The following is a 20,686-nucleotide window of genomic DNA, read 5'->3' as shown; positions in this document are numbered from 1 at the left end:
TGGACATATAATAAATAAACCAATCCTGGCTCGGTGACTTGTTTCAGCCATCCTTCTAATACCAAGCAGTAACTTCACCACCAATCACCCCAAAGCCACCACCACAACCACTGATAATAAAAATGGATTCACACCGGCACCATACTGTCCAGGATTCCCACATATGGCTAAATAAAACACCCAAAATAAGAAAAGATAAAAAAGAACAATAGGAGAAAAATCTGTGAATTGTTTTAGCAATATGGGGAAAATGATTTGTAAATGATTTGTTAAATTGTAATATTTATTTGCAGTTATACACGGGCAATTTTTCCCCATTGTGGTGTAAAAATCACTCAGCACATTTAGAAGTGAAGCCATATTGACTGGCCCCATACTGTCCCAGATTCTGCAATTGGCTAAACCATTGCTAAAGATTTTCCACCAAAAATAAACATTTTAAACCTTTTTTTAGACAATCTGAATTTTGACTTACACTTGGAATGTTACATACCAACATCTCTATTGTTAATGCTCACGGTTTTGCCATTGTTTAGAATGGTGATAGTTCACATTTATTTTTTAGCACATTGGCATGCAATTTGTAGACCCTATTGATGGCAATAGCAGTGTATCCAACATGCTTTTCTTTAAATGTATTTTTTATTGAAGTCAACTGTTGAGAGTACAAAACAATATACTTTTAACAACAATAAAAATGTAATGGTACAAAAGGGCATGCAATAAAATATTTACAAACATTGAACATTTATGTTTAGCAATTAAAAAATCATTATTGACTAGGGTACAAATGATTTCCCTTTTCCCAAGCTATCTGGTGATGAACTGATCCTGAATGTATTCTACAGAAATTCCCCAAGACCTAACCCCTTGTTACAACATGCATTTTGATGCCTTTCCAATGCTAAGTATCCAGACCAGTCCACAGCCATCCAAACTTTACTCATAACCTATTTGTCTGAAAATGCACACCAACACTTATGAAGAGGTATGATAAAGACACACACAAGGGTTTGTCCCCACTAGTGTATTGTCTTAACACATGTGCTTCTATGCAGGAATCTATCACTGGTCAACAAACATTTTCTTGCCAAGTAGAATAAAGTCATTCTAGGTTATGTTTGATGCACAGATTCCAAATATGGTAATGGTTTTGCTAGATTGGCTCTAATTTCTGAAATAATTACCTCAATATTACCTTTATAGAAAACTAATAAAACATGAAAATTACGCAAAATTAAACTAGATATGCCTATGTATACAAAAATTAATTTTGAAATACCTAATGTCAATAAATTCAATATTTAGTATATAAACAGAACTAACCACAAAGAAGTCATTGAAATACTCAGTCTGTACGATTTCCTTTTCTGCTGATGATCAGGACAATCACGTTGAAGGCTCCAGCAGTAGTCTGCCATCATGTGTCTATCCCATCTGCCCTGATACCTTTCTTCTATCACCTTTATATCTTGATGGAACCTCTCCCCTTGTTCCTCACTGAAACCACCAATGTTTTCTGGAAATAGTTTTTGCAAATGGCTATGAAGATAGCGTACCTTTATGCTCATAGTAGCACCCACATTTTTAAAGTTTAACAACACGTTTTGTACCAGTTCTTCATAATTTTGTGCTTTATGGTTACCCAAGAAGTTCTTGACAACTATGACATAGCTGTGCCAGGCAGAAGCTTCATCATTCATGTAACTTGTGAAATTTGAATTGTTTATCAGTTTGCTAATCTGGGATCCATCAAAGATTCCTGCTTTTCATTTTTCAGTACTTAATCCAGGGAAGAATCTACAAATGTATTTGAAGCAATCACGTCCTTGTTCAGAGCTGTAACAAATTGCTTCATTAATCCCAACTTTATGTGTAGTGGAGGGAGAATGATTTTTTTCTTTGCCACTCATTATCTCAGAGCAGTCAGAATTTATTCCCTTGGTCAGGGTGTCACCTGTTACCAACCTGGGAATTCCACCCAGACACCTGCTATCTGCACCTCTGCATGACTAACAGGATCAATCAGGGATACAATGAAGACGATGTACTATTTATAGGTGACCCTGCCCTGTGATCCATGTCATGCCTAACTAACAAATGTCCCTTGTTTATATCATTCTATTTTACATATTTGGTGTTAGCAAAACAATTTATTAAAACTATAGAAGAATGGCAGCCAGAAAGTAATTGTTTTCTGAAATAAAGAAAGAAGGGAAAAAAATAAACATACGGAAAAAGGAAAAATACAGGAAATTGAAAGAAAGAAATACAGAGAAATGAAAAGAAAAACATACAGAGGAAAAAAATAGGAAAATAAAATAAATAATAACTGAGAAATAAAAAAAAAACCTTTTTGGAAATAATGATTTAAATACAAAATAAAGCTAAATACATGAAAATATGATAAAAGAAAAAATACAGGGAAATAAAAGAAAAATACAGATAATAAAAAAGAAATTAGAAATAATTACTAAGAAAAAAGTATCGGAAATAATAGGAATATTACATGAAATGTTTGTAAAAGAAAACATATAGGGAAGTAACAGGAAAAATTCAGGAAAATTAAAGGAAAAATCACAAGAAAAGAGGGTGAAAAATACAAGAAAAGAAAAAGAAAAAAAAGGGAAACATAAGTAATACAAGGAATAGAGAAGCTACATACAAGAATTTAAAAGGAATAATCCTTACTCAAAGGGGTCAATTTATAAAGCACTGAATCTGAAATTGACTAACTGTTCCCTGGTGGAGAATCTTCCAGGTCCATTAGTTTCAGTGGCAATACCTTAATGTTTCAGTGAATGTCAGATTCACTCCTAAGTTCAGCATTTAAATGTTTGTATAGCCAGTTATTCTTTAAAAGAGATATGGAAATGTTAGTCCCTTTGTCTAGTATTTGTTGCTTCTCATTGGGTGAGTTTTCCCTCTTCCATTGACTGTTGTCACCAAGATATAAAGTGAATGAAAATCCTAAAATTATTTTATTTGTATACTGTGAAAACTGCAGATTCACCCTCATGGAAGGATCACCAGGTTGATTGGACATGACTTTTGAAATACCTTTCCTGTGGTAAAGCTTGTATGAGATTTTAGTGATTGGGTTTATACTTGAAATGAAGAACTTTGAGCCATAAAACATTCTTATCATGGTCTTATTGACTGAAAATATGAATTATTGCATATGGGTATTTACTAAATACATTTTAGAATTCATAGAGCCAGTAGGTGGAGCTCTAGTCTACTTTTCACGTTTCCCTATTATTTTTAACTGCTTTGTTGTATAAACAAAAAACTTAAAAGAAAAATTACTAATAAACTAGAAAAAGGAGGGAATAGGTGGTGACCCCCTTCCACTGTTTTTTTCTTTCTTAGTATATTACCTTGCATAGTGTCTTCAGCCAAACACAGGTAGCATGCTTATAGGAGAGAAGAACCTCAACATTGTGCTAGGGTACTTCATTGTCTGTTAATTGACTTTTATTAGACTGTATCAAACGGGTGCTTTGAAAATTCTGGGCAAAGTAATAGGTCCGATTTTTTGTAGGGACCCCAAGGAGCAGTTATTAACCTCCCCTGTGCTCCCACCCTGATCTGCTGCTGAAGCCTGCAAATTAATTTGTGAATTTAGGGGTAATACATTCTGGGGAGATGTGTCATATGTCACCCCCCACCTTCCTATAATTCAACATTCAGGGTTGGGGGGTCACCAGTCTCTAGGCTCTAGTCCAGGCATATTGGTGCACAAGGTTTCTGTATAGAGCAAGTCAAACTTTCCAAGTAATTGTAAAGAAATCTTGCAGCAGCTTGGAGCCAAAGAATAATAATAAAATAATAATAATAATAATAATAATAATAGACAAGGCTTGTATGAATTCCTGAGGGTCCCTACAGTAAAGAGAACCTGTTACCCTGCCCAAGGTTATTAGATTACAAGACTGTAATTGTAAGCAATTAGCTGCTTACTTATAGTGTATGGATAGGTCATTTTTAGTAGTTTCGGGGGCAGGGAAAGACTCTTCTGATATCTGTATATTCTCCCTTGATTTCCTGCTATGTTCCTATAGGGTTCTATTTTTAAATATGTTCAGCTAAGAAAATCATAATGGAGATTGGGAACATCAACTATTGTCTAACAGAGCCAATGATGTGACAATGGTCACCTCAAATGTTCATCCAGCCATACCTATGTCAGCCTTATCTAAAAAGAATGATACATATTGGTACAGAAAATCAACCTGGGACGATCCCATTATCCCCTGAGATTATTCTGGGAAGCCTTCCCAGGTTGACCAGTGCCAATAACCATTTAATTGCCCCTCAATGGCTAAGTGGATACACTCTCACCATCAAAGTCCTCAGAGGACCTATCTTGACCAGGACATGATCTGCACACTGATTTATGTCCACCATAGGATTACACAATAGCTTGCCTAGGATTTTTTCAATCACCCAACACAGAAACATACTGATGGTCTTTACCCTATAGTTGGTGGCCTTGGTCTACCTTGTAGACATTATACTATGATTACTGACATTACCATGGACTCAGTTAAGTAATAAGTCAGTACATTATAAATACATAATAATATTCTTACATTTATATTACATTTCAGGTGTCTGTGAATATGACCGACTTCTATCTGGAGTCCCAGAAAATCTGCAAAAATGACTATGTGCTTGCTTTCGATGGACCAAAGACCACCTCCCCATTGATTGGAAGATATTGTGGTAAAGCCGCCGTACCTATATTGACCTCCACAGGCAATAGCCTTCTTCTTCAGTTCCACAGTGACGGTTCCATTGAGACCAGAGGGTTCTTGGCCAAGTATACCTTCGGTAAGTATTTCAGAAAGGATTTATGACATATCCCATGTGGGTATTTTATCCTGTAAGTAGAGAAAAGTCAGATATTATATTTAATCTCTTAATAAAGCATTTGGTTTATTTTCAGAAAAAGCGGGGAAAGTTTAGTGCCACTGTTTGGTTTTTGTGGCTCTCAGTGTCCCTAGTGGGGAGATTTTCCCTCATATGCCATAACAATGACAACTTTTGTTATTTTCTCTCCTTTGATATGTTAAATATATAAAATAAAGCATTCTGTTAGGAAACCTCATCAGCTAATTACTTCTTTTACTCTGCCTGTGCTGCACTTTCACTGTTTCCAGCTATCCCTATAGACTGCAGAATCCCTCCCATGTCTGTTATATCTGGCTATGCCTTTGTTAATTGAACTTTTACCAAGACTAAATCCTCTGTCTATGTTTTCTTTCTAGTGACAAAGAAATAAATGGAGTAACCTGCATCTATACCAGACAATATATGGAATTTTGCTTTTTTTTCTTATAGTCAATTATAAATTGTATAAAATAATATTTCAAATCTGAACAGTCTGATGTACAGAATGGTAATTTACTCATTGTATAAAAGATTGTGTGCAGGTTAATAATGCAGTAAATGTTAATGGAATAAAAAAAGTTTAATTTAACAATACTCTACATATAAGTTGGTGCAATGTTGTCTTTGGGTAAAATTTTGTGACTCACTCAATTTTGTGACAGATTTGCTTTATTTAATGCGATGTGGGTACCCCTAGGTGGAAAACATGATTTTTACCTAATATGATGATTTGTCAGCCATGTACAATATTCAGCCTTTCACAGGACAATCAGTGCAAAATGCCCAATAATCTGGTGTATGGGGTACACTGATTTCCTAACTTAATGGAGAGCGATTCTCCCTAACAATAAATGTATTCAACTAAATAAATCCATGGGGTAAGGGGCAGGAAGGGGGAGGTTCTTTGGAGTTATTCCTATGTATTTTTTATATATTTTTGTTTGAGAATAATAGGTATACAAAAAGAACAGAAGGAATGCTAATATAACTGTCAGCAAGGAGTAACAGCGCAAAAATAATAAAACAGACAAAAAGAAAATGGGGAAGTGTTCTTTAAGGTTCATATTCCTTCTATTGCTTTGGATCTCCAAGAGGGGTGTCCCAGGAATTCCAGCCAGGACTAGGTTACTGTATAATCCCCAATGAAACAGAGGATCAATGATGTCAGTTCAATAGATTGTGCAACCTTTCTACTGGTGAGGGCAGGCTAAGTATCAATAAATGACTCCAAAAATGCAAAAAAGTGACTCACTTGGGGATTCTTGTTGAGGGACGTTTCCACCCAGTCCATCTGAAAGACATATAGCAACTTCTCCTGGAAAAGTGCCACTGTTGGGCGCTCTGGGTGGGCAAGACTGTCTTTTTACCCAGGAGGAAAATGATCGACAAAAGCTTCTGACAGCCCTTGGTAACACAAATTTCATGCAAATCCCAGGAAGCCCTTGTGGTCCACTTTGGGGATAAGAGTCTTCCTGGTACATACAACAGGATCCAGACTTCTATCCATCCAGTTTCAGAATTTTCCCAGTCTAGCCAGATTCTAAAACAACTTGCTGACCAGGCTTCTCTCTACTGAAGATAGAGCTGTACACAGATACAGCTGGTCACATTCCTGCCCTGGCCAATTATTGGGACAGCAGCAGACTAAAGACGTCAACTAAACATTCTTTTTTTACGCTAAGCATGTTCTTTATTAGCACATGTGCGTGCAACATCAGGCATGTACAAATACAAATTATGGCATATATATATATATATATATATAAACACATGCACACACACACACACACATATATATATATATATACATATATATATAAATGCATATAAGCATTAACAGAGAAGGTGACCCTACCTATGGTTTCAATAGTAGGTCTGCAACCCCATTGTGATCCAGACTATAAAAAAACGGGAAAAAGACTGGGTTTTTTGGGAAAATGAAGAACTTAAATATATTCTTAAAGTAGACAAAGTAAATAAATCACATTATAATTGGTATGAATCATAAAGAAAACAAAAGTGTCTAAAAATACCTTTAAGATGAAGGCATTCCTAGGTATCACATTATTAGGGATATGCCTGGCTTACTAAACAGTCAGTTGTCTGACTATATGTTGCAACAGATGTAAAAAAGCTCAAGAATCTCTAACCCGACACGTTTCGCCAAAGGGCTTCATCAGGGGATACGTAGAGAAAGTCAGAGCAACTGTACAATATAATATAACAATAAGTATATCATTGAAGATGCTTCACAATGAAAAATATCAATAAACATGCAGATTAGGGTACATTATGGGTAATGTTGAAAAGTTACAAAATATATGATTGGTGGAAGATATAGGTATACATCAATGATGTCTAAGGGCAGTATATATGATATACATGATTGTAGATGGGATATAATGTAAAACAATGGTATAGTAACATATTAAATAATGATGATCAAATCCGTCCCGTACAATCACTGAAGAAAAACACACATATAGTGATTAAACCAACCGACAAGGGAGGCAATGTGGTGATCTTTAGCACACAACATTATAAATCAATCTGTTTATTCATATTAAACAACACAGCGTGGTACTTACCTATTCACAGGACCGAAGCGGAAAACTGTAAGAAGGAATTCCATTCACTTCTTTGGGATGCTTACTCTAAGAACATCATCGACCAAAAAACAAAGGATTACCTCTGAATCCAATGTCCCATGATTCCAACTTTTTACATCTTTCCGAAAATCCATAAGAACCCCACAAACCCAAACGGACGACCTATTGTTTCTGGAGTTAATTCACTGACCATGAATGCCAGTGAGTTAGTAGACTCCTTTTTAAGTCCCCTAGTAACACAATTGTCATTGTACCTTAAAGACGCTATTGAGCTCTTGAAACTCACAAACCATCTATCTGTACCCCCAAATACTATATTGGTGACCATTGATATTGAGGCACTATATAGTAGCATTCCTATGGTGAGATGGTGAGAAATTGCGCGGAACACCTACGGAACACCTACGGAACACCTTTATATTGTCATTACTCAGATTCATCCTGGAAAAAAACTTTTTCACCTTTGACAACACAATATACCCTCAAGTTCGGGGAATGGCAATGTCACTAAATGTGCCCCATTCTATGCCAATATCTATCTCCGTGAGTTGGAAAGAAACATCACAGAATCCCTCAATAAATTCAAAAAACATCTGATACTTTGGAGGAGATATGTAGATGACGTGTTGATACTCTGGTCAGGCCCTCCAAACACTGTACAAGAATTTTTCACAGCGTTAGAAATCAACACCTTCAATTTAAAATTTACAATAGAGTGGAACACTGAGGAACTACCATTCCTGGATCTTTTACTGGGCATCAATGAGAACAGCACAATCTCTACAACCCTTTACCGTAAAACTACCGCTGGAAACACCATCCTACATGCTACCAGCAGTCATCCTCAACCTCTGAAGAGAAGTATCTCATATAGCCAATACCTGAGACTTCGCAGAAATTGCTGCAGTGACAAGGATTTTTAGACTGAAGCCAGGGCACTGCAAACAAGACTTCTAGCAAGAGAATACTCAAGAAAACTCCTAAAGAAATCTTTTCAAAGAGCACAAGAAGTCCAGAACTGAGCTCCTTTTTGGCAATAACACTGAACAATCTAACCCCAAATCACAGGGTTTTGCCTTAATTACCAAATTCCACCGGGAACATGGGACGCTTCAAAATATCTGTAGCAGACATTGGCATATACTACATCTAGAGTACCAACTGAGCAAATTCCTTACAGCTAAACCTCAAATCATCTACAGGAAATCACCTTCTTTAAAAGATCACCTCGTACATAGTCATTTCACTAACAAGCAACCTGATCTACCTAGAACCAAAGGCACTTTTCAAAGCAGAAAATTTCCCAAATCAAAATGGGTAAAAAAATCATATGGTTTAACCCTAAGGAAAAGAAAATTAATTCGCCTTATACCCAGCTAGAACTTACCACCAAATTTTGTATTTTTCTTCTTAATTTGTAAATTGGGATATTTTATTATCAGAAAACCCAAAAACAGCTTAAGAAAAGGATCTACGAGCATGTAAATTCTATAATCTCAGGCAAGATCACAACACCATTAAGCTACCATGTGGGCACAAAGCACAATTATATTCCTAAAGTTATTCATTTTTAGGCTCTAGAACAAGTGTCCCCCAAACCACATGGTGGCGACACAGACAACAAACTGTGATATGAAACCAGATAGATATTTGACCTTCAAGCAACCAAGAAACCAGACGTGAATGATGTCATGAGCTTCAAACTATTTCTATCTCACTAGTTAGACCCCTTCTTTACACCTTTTTACTCCCTATACTTCTGTGTCCACACCTATTTATAATAACCACCATGTCTGGTTCCCTAATGGCCATGTCTTCCAACTATTTTGTAGATGCAATGCAGCATCACTAAATCTTATTCAATGCTTCTATAATTATCACAATTGTTTTTATATTCCTCGACTCTCACTACCTATACAGTCATTACCAGTGGAAACACCATTTTACTGGCACAACTGTTCTCATGTACCACGTTACTGGTAGTGTGTTCGAATTCGGGTTGTCTTTATATTCAACCTTAATATGGCTGTTGGAATTCAGATAGACCCAATCCGAAAAACATGGCATTCAAATTTGCGAATTTGTGTGTATAAATATGTGTTAAAAAAAAGAGGATTTAATGTTAAAGTAATTTATTGAATGTGTGTGATTTGTGTAACTAACTTTTATTTTTTTTACAGGTTATTCCACAATGACAGGATGATTCCCACGGCTGCATTCATTCATCAGCACAGCCGTGGTAATCCTCCTGTCAGTGTGGGATCCCCGAGCACTAGAGGTTACTGGCACCAGGAAAAGGGTGGAAGGGCTTCAGATCTATCCTACACCTGAGCGTGGTGACATCATAATTGACGCACACGTTCTGGACCTATTAGGACACCATCCCCTTGCCTGTAAAAACAGGAAACTTCTTTCCATTTTTTTGATCACGCTCTCTGCACGTTCTTTTTGAATACTGACATACTGTATACAGCTTTTCTGGTGAGTTTTACTCCTGATATGACTTTTATTATTGCAGTAACTTGTATCCATTTACTTTACCAAGTATGCACAGGACGTTTTTGAGTTTAATAGTAGCTACCCTCCCAGCATGTCTTTATATCATTCCTTCCTTTTTAGCCTGCATGCACTCCATTTTACATATAATTGATCATATGCAGATGTGTACTTTGAAAGACTTCTATTTAAACCTTTTCTTTTTTGCCCAAACGAAGTACAATGGATTTATCACCACGCTAATTATCATTCTTTGGTAACAGCCACAGGTATTCATCTTCAGAATAACCCGGAGCCATTTTGGTGTGGCTCAATCCAATCCTGGATGCTGTCTTCTGCATTTGACTTTTGCAGTTCACGGTACTTTATATCCCATTACACCGACTCAGTAAGTCCAATTTTTATTACCATATTTATTTTCTTGACTTTTAAGCTTACAATACTGGACAGTATCAATCAGCACACCTAACTTACATCATTATTTATTATGTTACTATACCATTGTTTGACATTATATCTTATTACATTACATCTTATATATTATTATTACATCTACAGTCATGCTTCCACCAATCATATATTTTGTAACTTTTGTAACTGCTAGGTTACCCATATTGTACCTTAATCTGCATGTTTATTGATATTTTGCATTGTACAGCATCTTGAATGAGATACTTATAGTTTTATTTCATTGTACAGTTGCTCTGACTTTCTTTACGCATCCCCTGATGAAGCCGTTTTGGCGAAACACGTCAGGTTAGAGATTCTTGAGCTTTTTTCATCTGTTGCAACATGTAGCCAGACAACTAACTGTTTAGTAAGCAAGGCATATCCCTATTATTGTGATACTTAGGGTCGCCTTTATTTGTATATGTATTTTTAGACACTTTTGTTTTCTTTATGATTCACACCAATTATAATGTGATTTATATACTTTGTCTACTTTAGGAATACATTTAAGTTCTTCATTTGCCAAAAAAAAACTGCCTTTATTCTGTATTTTTTATATATACAAACATACAAATATTTTTTTATGGGATCCACAAAAATGCCATTATAAGTGGTTCTACCTATCTAAATGTAATTGGTGACTATTCTGCTTGTGGTTGTCTGGTCTGATGAAGCACACACCGATCTGTGAAACACGTCACTATTAGATACCATTGTTACCCTTCCATTAATGTATAGAATTGTACTTACCAAATCGCTATGTACACACATGCAATAATTGTATTTGTAAAGAATCTTTTACGATCCTTTACAACAACAAACAACTGAACGATGCATGAACAAGTGCTGTACATACAGCACCATTCTGCTCCATGGAGAGGGGAGGGGTGACAGAGTGGCACCTCGCTGCACTCTTTCCCGCTTCACTCCCAATATGATCGTTCTTCATACATTGTCTGTGGATCAGTCAGGACGGTCGTTCAGATGATGGACAACGAGCACTGTACACACACAAGATTCCCATCTGATATCAGCCCTGAGCCGATTATTGGACGAGAACCATCCCACGTGTGTACGTAGCCCTACAATCTTGTTTTATTCTTCTTGTTGTGTTTTTGTATGTTATAATAATGTATTGAATAAAATGAAAAACTTTTAACTGATACTAATTGTGGTATATATATTATGGGAAAAAAGCCCCAAAAAATGTGTTATTATATCTCTTAGGGGTGTAAACCGCAATTATATTTATCTATTTGTCCCAATCCCAGGCACCATTCAAAGTTACGTGTATTTGTGAATATGTTATTCAGCAGTGTACAGTCATCCTTCTGATCCTTAATGTCCATGGGTATTTCTAGATGCTGTATATAATGCTGTATATAATGTATATAAAATATTTGCTTACACAGTATGTATAGTATTTGCATATATATATATATATATATATATATATATAAAATTTACAAATAGAATGCACTATCTATTATAAAATATAATATAATAAATAAAGTAAACTGCATTCATTTATGTTTGGTTTATACCTGTCCCTGATTTAGGCTTTCTGTGCACAAATCAGTTTTCATTGATTTTTTTTTTTATCTTTCAGTCATTCAATATTTATACTGTTTTCCAGCATTTCATTTTGACTTGCCACACTTGTGTTTGCTGCTTTCTTTCAAATTCATTCAGATTACAAAGGCTTTTTATTTGATCAATTTTCCCCCCTGCTGCAGAAAAACAATGAAGATAGAAATAGTTTCATATATTCAACATACCAAAAACCAGCTGTAAATGTTCAGGACTATTTCTGATTCTTTTTTATTAATATTATTTAGCTTGGCCTCCATAGAAAGGGATGGAATCCTGCCCACGTATGGTACCACCGACCGAGAATCCCGCCTATTTTTCTTCCTTTGGGTCCTCCAGGGTAAAGTCAATTGTCCGATGAATAATAGTTATGGGATAATGAGCATCGAATGTGGACCTGTAGGTTAGCACCTCCATTATGGAAATGATAAGCCCAAGAAGAGGTGAAAAGGGCAGCACATTTGCATCCAACTTTCAAATGTTGATTCGTTAACGAGTTTAATTATCTTTCCCCCCTGGAATCAATTATGCAAAGTTATGAGCATGTTTTGTAAACCTAGCACACCTGAAACACAGCTTGTAAAGCTGGAAAATGATGATGCGCTCCAAGGCTGCTGACCTTGAGTCAATATTGGAGAGAAAGGGTGAGCCCCAGAGGAAAAGGACTAAAAGTAAACAGCTACTTTTTTTTAGCAGTGAAAGTTTTCAGAACTAATTTCTAAATAATAATTAGTAAATAGTAAAGAATTGGTTGAAGTGGACCTGTCATTTCGCTATGTAGGAGGTTTTTAGTAAAGAGTCAATAGCACATGTTTACTTTGCATTTGTATGTAGCTTAGTAAAGAAGGTGAGGCTGTTTTGACTTATTTCTATGTGCTATATTAAAAGATAAGGAGACTGCATTCATTTTTTTAATTAAGAGAAAGGGTAATGAGAAGAGAGGGAGGTTTGGAGTCCAAAACAGGACAGCAGATTAAGGTGACAACTGCTTCACTATGGGTAAAGTCAGGGCATTTCTGCTCTGCAACACTTACCAAATACAAAAGAGCAAGACTTCTAGGCTGGTACACCCCAGCAGATTTTTACTTGCAATATACATATACGATACAGTAGTTTTCAGTCTGCATCTAAAGTGAATCTGAAGTTAATTCAAAAGCAAATCAATAGATTCATTTTTTGAAGTTCTGACCAGTTGTGTTGGTAAATATCAATTAGTTGTGTCCTGCAAATGAGTACATAAGAAAAGAATTCTGAATTATTCGGAATTATTGTACGCGTGTGCAACATTTTGGAGCTTTGGGCATTTGAAACTTGAAGGCTATGTATACATGTGCAATAATTGTCATAAAAAAGGATCTTTCACGATCCTTTCCAATGACAAACGACTGCACAATGCATGAACGAGTGCTTTACATACAGCGCCATTCTACTCCATGGAGAGGGGACAACAATGGAGCGGCACCCGCTTCCATTTCGATTGTTTGTCGTTCATCGTCCATGGATCCGCCAGGACAGTGGTTGGACGATGAACACTGTACACACACAAGATTCTCATCTGATATCAGCCCTGAGCCGATATTCAGACGAGAACCATTGCACATGTGTACCTAGCTTTACTGACTGGAATATCAAGTGGATCAATTGTTTCAGTTGACCATGGCTCTGCTGGTTTACACTAGACCTTAGAAAGTTTATAGATCAGATCACATGTACAAATAAAAAAAAAAACATTTATAAGGGGGCGGAGGAACACATAAAAAACGTATTTTATTAATTATTACATTACATAATTATTTTAATAATTTTTTACAACAAATCAGTTACAAGAAAAAGTTTTAGTTATATAAAAAATATCATATTGGTGTCACTCACATTAAATATTAATATTATCCATTATGTACAATAAGTGGCAAATCCTGAAAAAATTTACATCATCAATATGACCTTGGGGAAGGCACAAACTACCTCCCCATTGGAGTCTACCAGAGACCCAGGAAACCAATTATTCTGCCATTATTGACTAGTGAAATATTGTTTCTTTGCAAACTGCTGCAGCTGATCTAGCTCATCTTTTTCTATCATACAGGTCAGTGGGATTCTTCACTTTTTGGACACTGAAATGATAAAAATGGTATATTCAATTACATATAAATATAGATCAATAAGGAAATAGTATAATACATGTCTTGAAAAAACTGGAAGGAAATACATATAGAGATACACATAAATAACACTGAATACAAAAAAAAATCTAGCTAAAGGATTCATATGTCATCATGACTTTATGCAGCCTATTTATAAATCAATGAATCTGACATTCAGCAAACATTCCCATGGAAATAATGGAAAATCACAAGGACCTGAAAAATTCTACACTATAGAATGTTGCTGTGAATAGATCTGTGTTATATATTCAAATGATATGCCAATCCAATCAATAAATTCTTAAAAAGTGTACAATATAAATCAGCAGCTATCATATAAAATAAATACTTTGTATGGTCATGGTATGCCATGAAAATCCTTGTTTAGGTCATTTTTGTTATAGTGGCACCCAATTATGCCCCTGCCTTGTCACTTTGGCTTTCAAACTGCTATGTATGAATTCAGTTGGAAGGCATTTTAATTCCGTTTGATAACCTAGATGGTTATACTGTATCACTACTACAGAGGAAAATGTGTGAAACACCATGCAGACAATAGGAGGACTCATTTTGTGCCAAGCCTTGGACGCCTATGAAGTGTTAGCATAAAGGAAATATATATTAGTTTTGTATATTACTCTCTACCGGGGAGATTTAGGATAGATGGTTGTCATTTGGTCTTGCTCAGGTCAAGAAAATTACAACTGTTAATCTGAAAAGATGTGAGAACATACACCTACCAAAAGAATAGCTTATAATGAACCCCTTTCCACGTGTTGTGGAGCTGCTGGAGAACTGGAGCAGTGCCATTGACCCACTGGAGGTTACGACCAGGTTGGTTTTCATTCCACAGTAAATACCGAGGCGCGGTGAATTAATGTCACCACCATCATTAATAATCAAGTAGTCATTTGTGCATTTAGGAGTTTCCTCTAGGTCAAAGACAGTGAAGTTCAGCAATATCTGAAAAATAGTTCATTATTGTAAGACAGGTATAATAAAACAGGGAATTTATATAAAGCAAACATTTACTGATTGCTGGTGCATGTATTTTACATTAAAGTTATTCATAAATGATGATAAAATTAAAAAAAAAATAATGATGTTATATCGCATTTTATATAGAACATTTCCAAAGTTTGATTGCAAGTTATATAATTTTTTACCATATATATTTAGAAAAAATATATAAAATAAGCATGATTGAGATGGTTAAAGAATCAACCCCACCTCCTACAAAAATACATGCAAACTCAATCAGATGTAATTAATCACTTTCTCCATTATTTATCAATTAGCATAATAGGCTTCCACTTTTGATTAATTGTAACCATTTAGATCAGTCTAAAAACAATGCTTAGTAATCCAACCTAATACAAACAATCAACTATAGGAGGCCACTGTCAATAGATCTCAAGAATAAAGTTGTGGACAGACACAATTCAATGGCTTTACAATTCCCCAGGCGCATAGTAATGTCTGTAATTAGGAAGTGCAAAGTGTTGATTACCAATAGGACCTTCTGTAAATTAGCCCTTCAAGCTGGATGGAAGAGCGAGAGGGAAACTACTGGTCAGGGAGGCTACCAAGAAAATTTGAATTTTTTTGGAATTTTATGGCAAAATGGTCATGTGTTTATTACTTACACATGACACCATTATCACAAGTGTGCTTGTATGGGAGCAATGGCCATATAAAAAAGTCACTCCTCAAAAAAAGTTATGAGCTTTGCCAAAATGCACCTTGAAGATTCAGAAGCCGAAAATAAAAGAGTGGTATGGTGTTGAGGCCAAAATATTTGGTCTCAACACCAAATCTGGCAGAAAGCCAATACAGCTCACCATGCCTACAGTAAAGCATTGAGATGGAAGCATCCAGTTTGGGGGTTTGGGGTGTTTAGTTATAAAAGAAGGAAAAGGGATAGGGGAAAATACTGTCAGGAAAACCTGATGCCCTCTACCAGAAAGTTTTCAATGGAAAGAAGGTTCACCAAGACAATGACCCATGGTGACTTTAGGAAAGATTGTTCTTATTTGCCCTAGTCAGAGCCTAGACTTAAATCCCATTGAAAATCTGTGAAACGGCTTGAAAATTGCACTACACCAATGGTCACCAACTGGTGGAGAAGTATCCCAAAAGACTCAAGGCTGTACATAAAGCAAAAGGTGGTCCCACAAAGTACTGGCACAGAAGGGGGATCCTTTCCATTCTCAACGATTCATTTTTTTCTGAGCTATGGCTGTTATATCTTTCACTTGGTTGTTGCAATGAGTAACTACAACTGAAAAAATTAATTTTTTGTCCTCATTTTAGACTGCAAAACAACAAAATTTGAATGTTTTGAACGGGGTAATTCTATTCTATACCCACTGTATCTAAAACAATGGCCATCACTCACATTTAAAAAAAAAAATGTTCGGGAAGTAAATGTGCATGTGGACAGGTACAGTGTAAGGTAAAAAAAGGATGTTACTGACCTACATTTGTTCTAAACCCAGGAAAACTACATCTGTTGACATGAGCCCTTATAGTTCATAGATAGGCCATTGCTTTATTGTAAAAATAAATTGGACACAGAAACATTTTGAACAGCCTTTTAAATTGAACAGAACTTGAACTTAGCTAAGGAGTGTTACTTAATAGAGCAGTACATTGTTATTTTACTGTTTGTACTATTATTGCTATTTTTTGCTTGGTTTGTTGCATCAAAAGGAATGTTGTAGTTTATTTAAAAATTAAAAGAAGCAGAAATCATTTATATACTGTATATATTGATGGTCTCTGATATACTTACTTGATATCCCAGAGGAGCAATGATTATATATGTGCCTTTTGCATTGTTGGGGTAGGGAAAGGGGTAATTCGGGGATAGCACAGACCCGTTATTTGCAGTAAAAGTGCCACCATAAAACACTGTGAATAAACAAAAAAATATGTATATTAGAAATACAATGTTGCATGGTATTTGTAGGAATTATATTGGTTGTGAATGTCCTAGAATTCCTTGGCTGGTCATGCACTAGATTTTTACCGATCAGCTAAATGATCATTATCTCCCTGATGTTATTATCGCCACTTGGTATTGATTAGATTCCAGCAGAAATCTCATCAACTAACATTGGAAATATTGCCACCATACTAATTTTGTCTGCTTTGTGCAGTACAAAGCTAAAGTGTCATCAAAAGCCATCTGTTCTTCATTAGATCCCTTGATCCCACTCGTACATGTCAAAACAAACTTTCCCAATCCTGTCCATGTTATTTGGTTTTCTTGGTCAGTTCATCCTTAGGCTATGTACACATGTACAATAATTGTTGTTGGAAAGGACCTTTCACAATCCTATCCAACGACAAAAAACTGCACCATGCACGAACAAGTGCTGTACATACAGCACCATTCTGCTCTATAGAGAGGGGAAAACAACAGAGCGGCACCCCGCTGCACTCACTCCCTCTTCACTTCCATTATGATTGTTTGTCATCCATCGTAGGCGGATCCGCCAGGGTGGTCGTTTGGAAGATGGGCGACGAGCACTGTACACGCGCAAGATTCTCGTTCAAGACAATTATCGTACGAGATCCATTGCACGTGTGTACCTAGCCTTACAGAGATGTACTTTTTGATACTATTCAAAATGTTAGAATTTTTATGTATATAAATATATATTTATAGTACTGTTCTTTTTATCCGGCTATTTTATGTATGTACTTTTTGAAAACTTTAATAAACAAATTGAAACAAACATTCCCAATCAATGCTCAATCAATATTTTGATCAAATATTGGGGGCAAAAGACAGAGTTTTTATTAGATTTCATGTTTTTTTTTTTAATTTAATGACTGCTATGTTAAAGACATCAAACAGTACATGGCCAGCTTTCAGGATAACTGATAATTATCCACATATGATCCTGTAAAAATATCCCCAATATGTTTTGTGTATTCAAAAACAAGACTGCCTGTTAGATGAAAACCAGTGGTGATAGAAATGCTGCTATTGTAGGTTACTTTTCGGAACAGGCAGTGAAGACAGAGCAAAGTTGCAACTTCTAATTTGCATACTTGTTCAGGGGCTGGGACTTAGGAATTACTAAATCAATTGGATAAATATGTTCGCCAGGAATCTTTGAGAAGAACTCCTTAGGAATTGGGTTTGTCCATGGGGGTGCATAACAAAGAACAGATGATGATATAAATCAACTCTTTAGTTTGACATAAACCTTAGAACTGTATGAATGTTTTTGACCTCATAATGCATACCTGACTTGGACACATACCTGTGCTATAAGATGCACTGAAGCTGCTCAGAGTAGTCTTGTTGGTGATATATTCAACAAGCATGAATTGGCCGGATGAGATCAGCATTGGAAGAGGTTCTCCACCTTTGATCGTGGCAAGCAAAGTGCTGTTTTTGCTAACCCCATTGTATACGTTGATGGTAGCATTACATTTGGCAGGTGCACAAACAAATTTGGAAAACCGCAGCAAGATCTGTAAAATTGTAAATTCTCATTGACTTAATAGGCAACCAAAAAACAAAACCGGCAATGTCAGCTATGTGTATTCCCAGAAATATTTTACTTGCAGATCCTGCTCTTATGAATAATTATAAATACAGCATGTTTGTTGTGTTGACACTTTGTGGAGTATGGGTTCTTTAAAGCTGATCTTTGCACAACCTTTGGTACTTGGGCTAAACTTGTGCAGCAGTAAAAACTAACTCCAGCCAATTGAAATCTCCCCAAAGGAGACAAAGGCATCAAATAATATATGATAGGGGTTGGGTTGGATAGGGGATAAGGCCCAGACCTGCGATGGGAGAGTGGCTGGGTTCTGGCATACTGACGTCACTTTGGGAGACGTTTTCTTCCCCTTTGAATGAAACATGGCTCCCCACGAATGCCTGGTCCAGAGTCCGTAAATTTAGTGGTCCGGGAGGTCCAAAAGGTAGGCGACCCCTGTTTAAATGGGACCCTAGCATACCTTCCCAGGGAACCTGTGTTGCAGTGCACCAGTGGATTTACTAATGTAAAACTTTTTGGACTGAGGGTTTAGAACACTTCTTATGTCTTTATGGCCATATGTGTCCCCTCAAGGGAGATACCTCCTCTTTGTTTGTTCTGGTGATTGTTATTTAAACCTTTCCTCCAATCCTCCTTCCCTCTTCATTTCCCCCAATAAGTAAAAATCAGCCAAGGCAGAAAACAGCCAAGAAGTACCAGCTGAGACAAAATTCTTTCTGCTCACTAACAATATATAATTCTTCTTTTATTTGCATAATACCGTGTCTGCCTATCATGATACAGAATAAATCACAAAGCAAACTGAAAATTTACCAGGCTGGAAGGAACATGTAGGAGCCATAGACAACTGTCATCGTTGTTGACGGGAGTAGCATCATTGGAAGAGAAGCTTCCGGACGAACCCAGCAACTTTGTTCTGCAAAGACCTACGCAAAAAAAAATATATTGTAATCAATTCTCCCAAATTACAGTGTCAGAAGAATATGCCTTGATGGCCATGATGCTTCAGATGTGCGAAGGTGATTTTTTGGAAACAACAACCTCACGGAATCCCAAACAGCCATGACAATAATTTATCTACTGTACATCAACTGGGTAGACATTCTAATGGTCAGCCACATTTTCAAGGAGGCTAGGGTAGCTTTAGCAGCTTAATGGCGCCCTCTGAGCACCACTGATTTACAGATTACGTGTGGAAGGAATGGGCCACAAAGAGGCAAAGTAGATATCTTTAGGGTTACAATAAGGAAATCGGACAATGCTGGTTTGGAAGTTTTCTGACAAAGTCCTCAAAACCACAAGTCAGTAAAATCCTTCCCCACTAGGCAATAGCAGGATGGTGCACACGTCCTTGGTCTATTTAAAACGAATTGCTCAGATACACAATTTCATATTTTTTTAGGACTATGACAGTCAACTGACACTTTAAGAAAAAGTTTGAGGACCCCCAAGACACATAATTTTTTTTTCTGGAAACTTACTGCAGTCATACAGAGTATTGATCTTCTTCACATCCATGCTGCTGAGTCCAGTTCTCTGCCCAATGTTTACATTGGGGTCTGGTTTTGGTATGAGTGAATACTGTTCAGATGTATTAACAAATGATTTGCTAGAATTGTAAAAAGACAGATGAAGATGAACACAGGGAAAACTCTTTTAATGGATGAAAAATTTGGATTAATAGTTTCTGCTTTAATTAGCTGTTTTTTATACATTGTGAATGAGAAATTGAGTGTTTTTCTATTTAAACTAACACCATTATGTACTGGTATGGACGTTTTAGTTTTATTATGAATATTATTATTATTAATATAAAAGAGCTTAGCAAATAGTACATTGTAGATAAAAAACAAACTGTCCTATATGTTCTAGGAGGTCAGAGCTGTATTTATCCATTATCCTATCCTAGGCACAGTTGAGGAATGATACTCTTTTAGTAAAGCTTCACCCATTGTACACTGCAATTATAGTTGGTTTT

General features: G+C 36.2%; 1 protein-coding gene across 1 annotated transcript in view; it reads right to left on the bottom strand.

Moving 5' to 3' along the window:
• Nucleotides 1-14,141: 14,141 nt before the first annotated feature.
• LOC140337755 (astacin-like metalloendopeptidase) overlaps nucleotides 14,142-20,686 on the bottom strand; it is a 13,376-nt gene continuing 6,831 nt past the window's right edge. Inside the window, exons 8-13 of the mRNA XM_072421554.1 lie at nucleotides 20,190-20,317; nucleotides 19,522-19,634; nucleotides 18,463-18,676; nucleotides 16,980-17,098; nucleotides 14,926-15,148; nucleotides 14,142-14,155 (exon numbers count right to left, since the gene is read on the bottom strand). Coding sequence (XP_072277655.1) covers nucleotides 14,142-14,155; nucleotides 14,926-15,148; nucleotides 16,980-17,098; nucleotides 18,463-18,676; nucleotides 19,522-19,634; nucleotides 20,190-20,317 — 811 coding nt within the window. The remainder of the gene's footprint in view (nucleotides 14,156-14,925; nucleotides 15,149-16,979; nucleotides 17,099-18,462; nucleotides 18,677-19,521; nucleotides 19,635-20,189; nucleotides 20,318-20,686) is intronic.

This window comes from Pyxicephalus adspersus, chromosome 9 (assembly GCF_032062135.1).
Source record: "Pyxicephalus adspersus chromosome 9, UCB_Pads_2.0, whole genome shotgun sequence".
In the NCBI taxonomy this organism is placed as follows: Eukaryota; Metazoa; Chordata; class Amphibia; order Anura; family Pyxicephalidae; genus Pyxicephalus; species Pyxicephalus adspersus.
The sequence above is the reverse complement of the archived record's forward strand: the minus strand, read 5'-3'. Positions and strand labels throughout refer to the sequence as shown.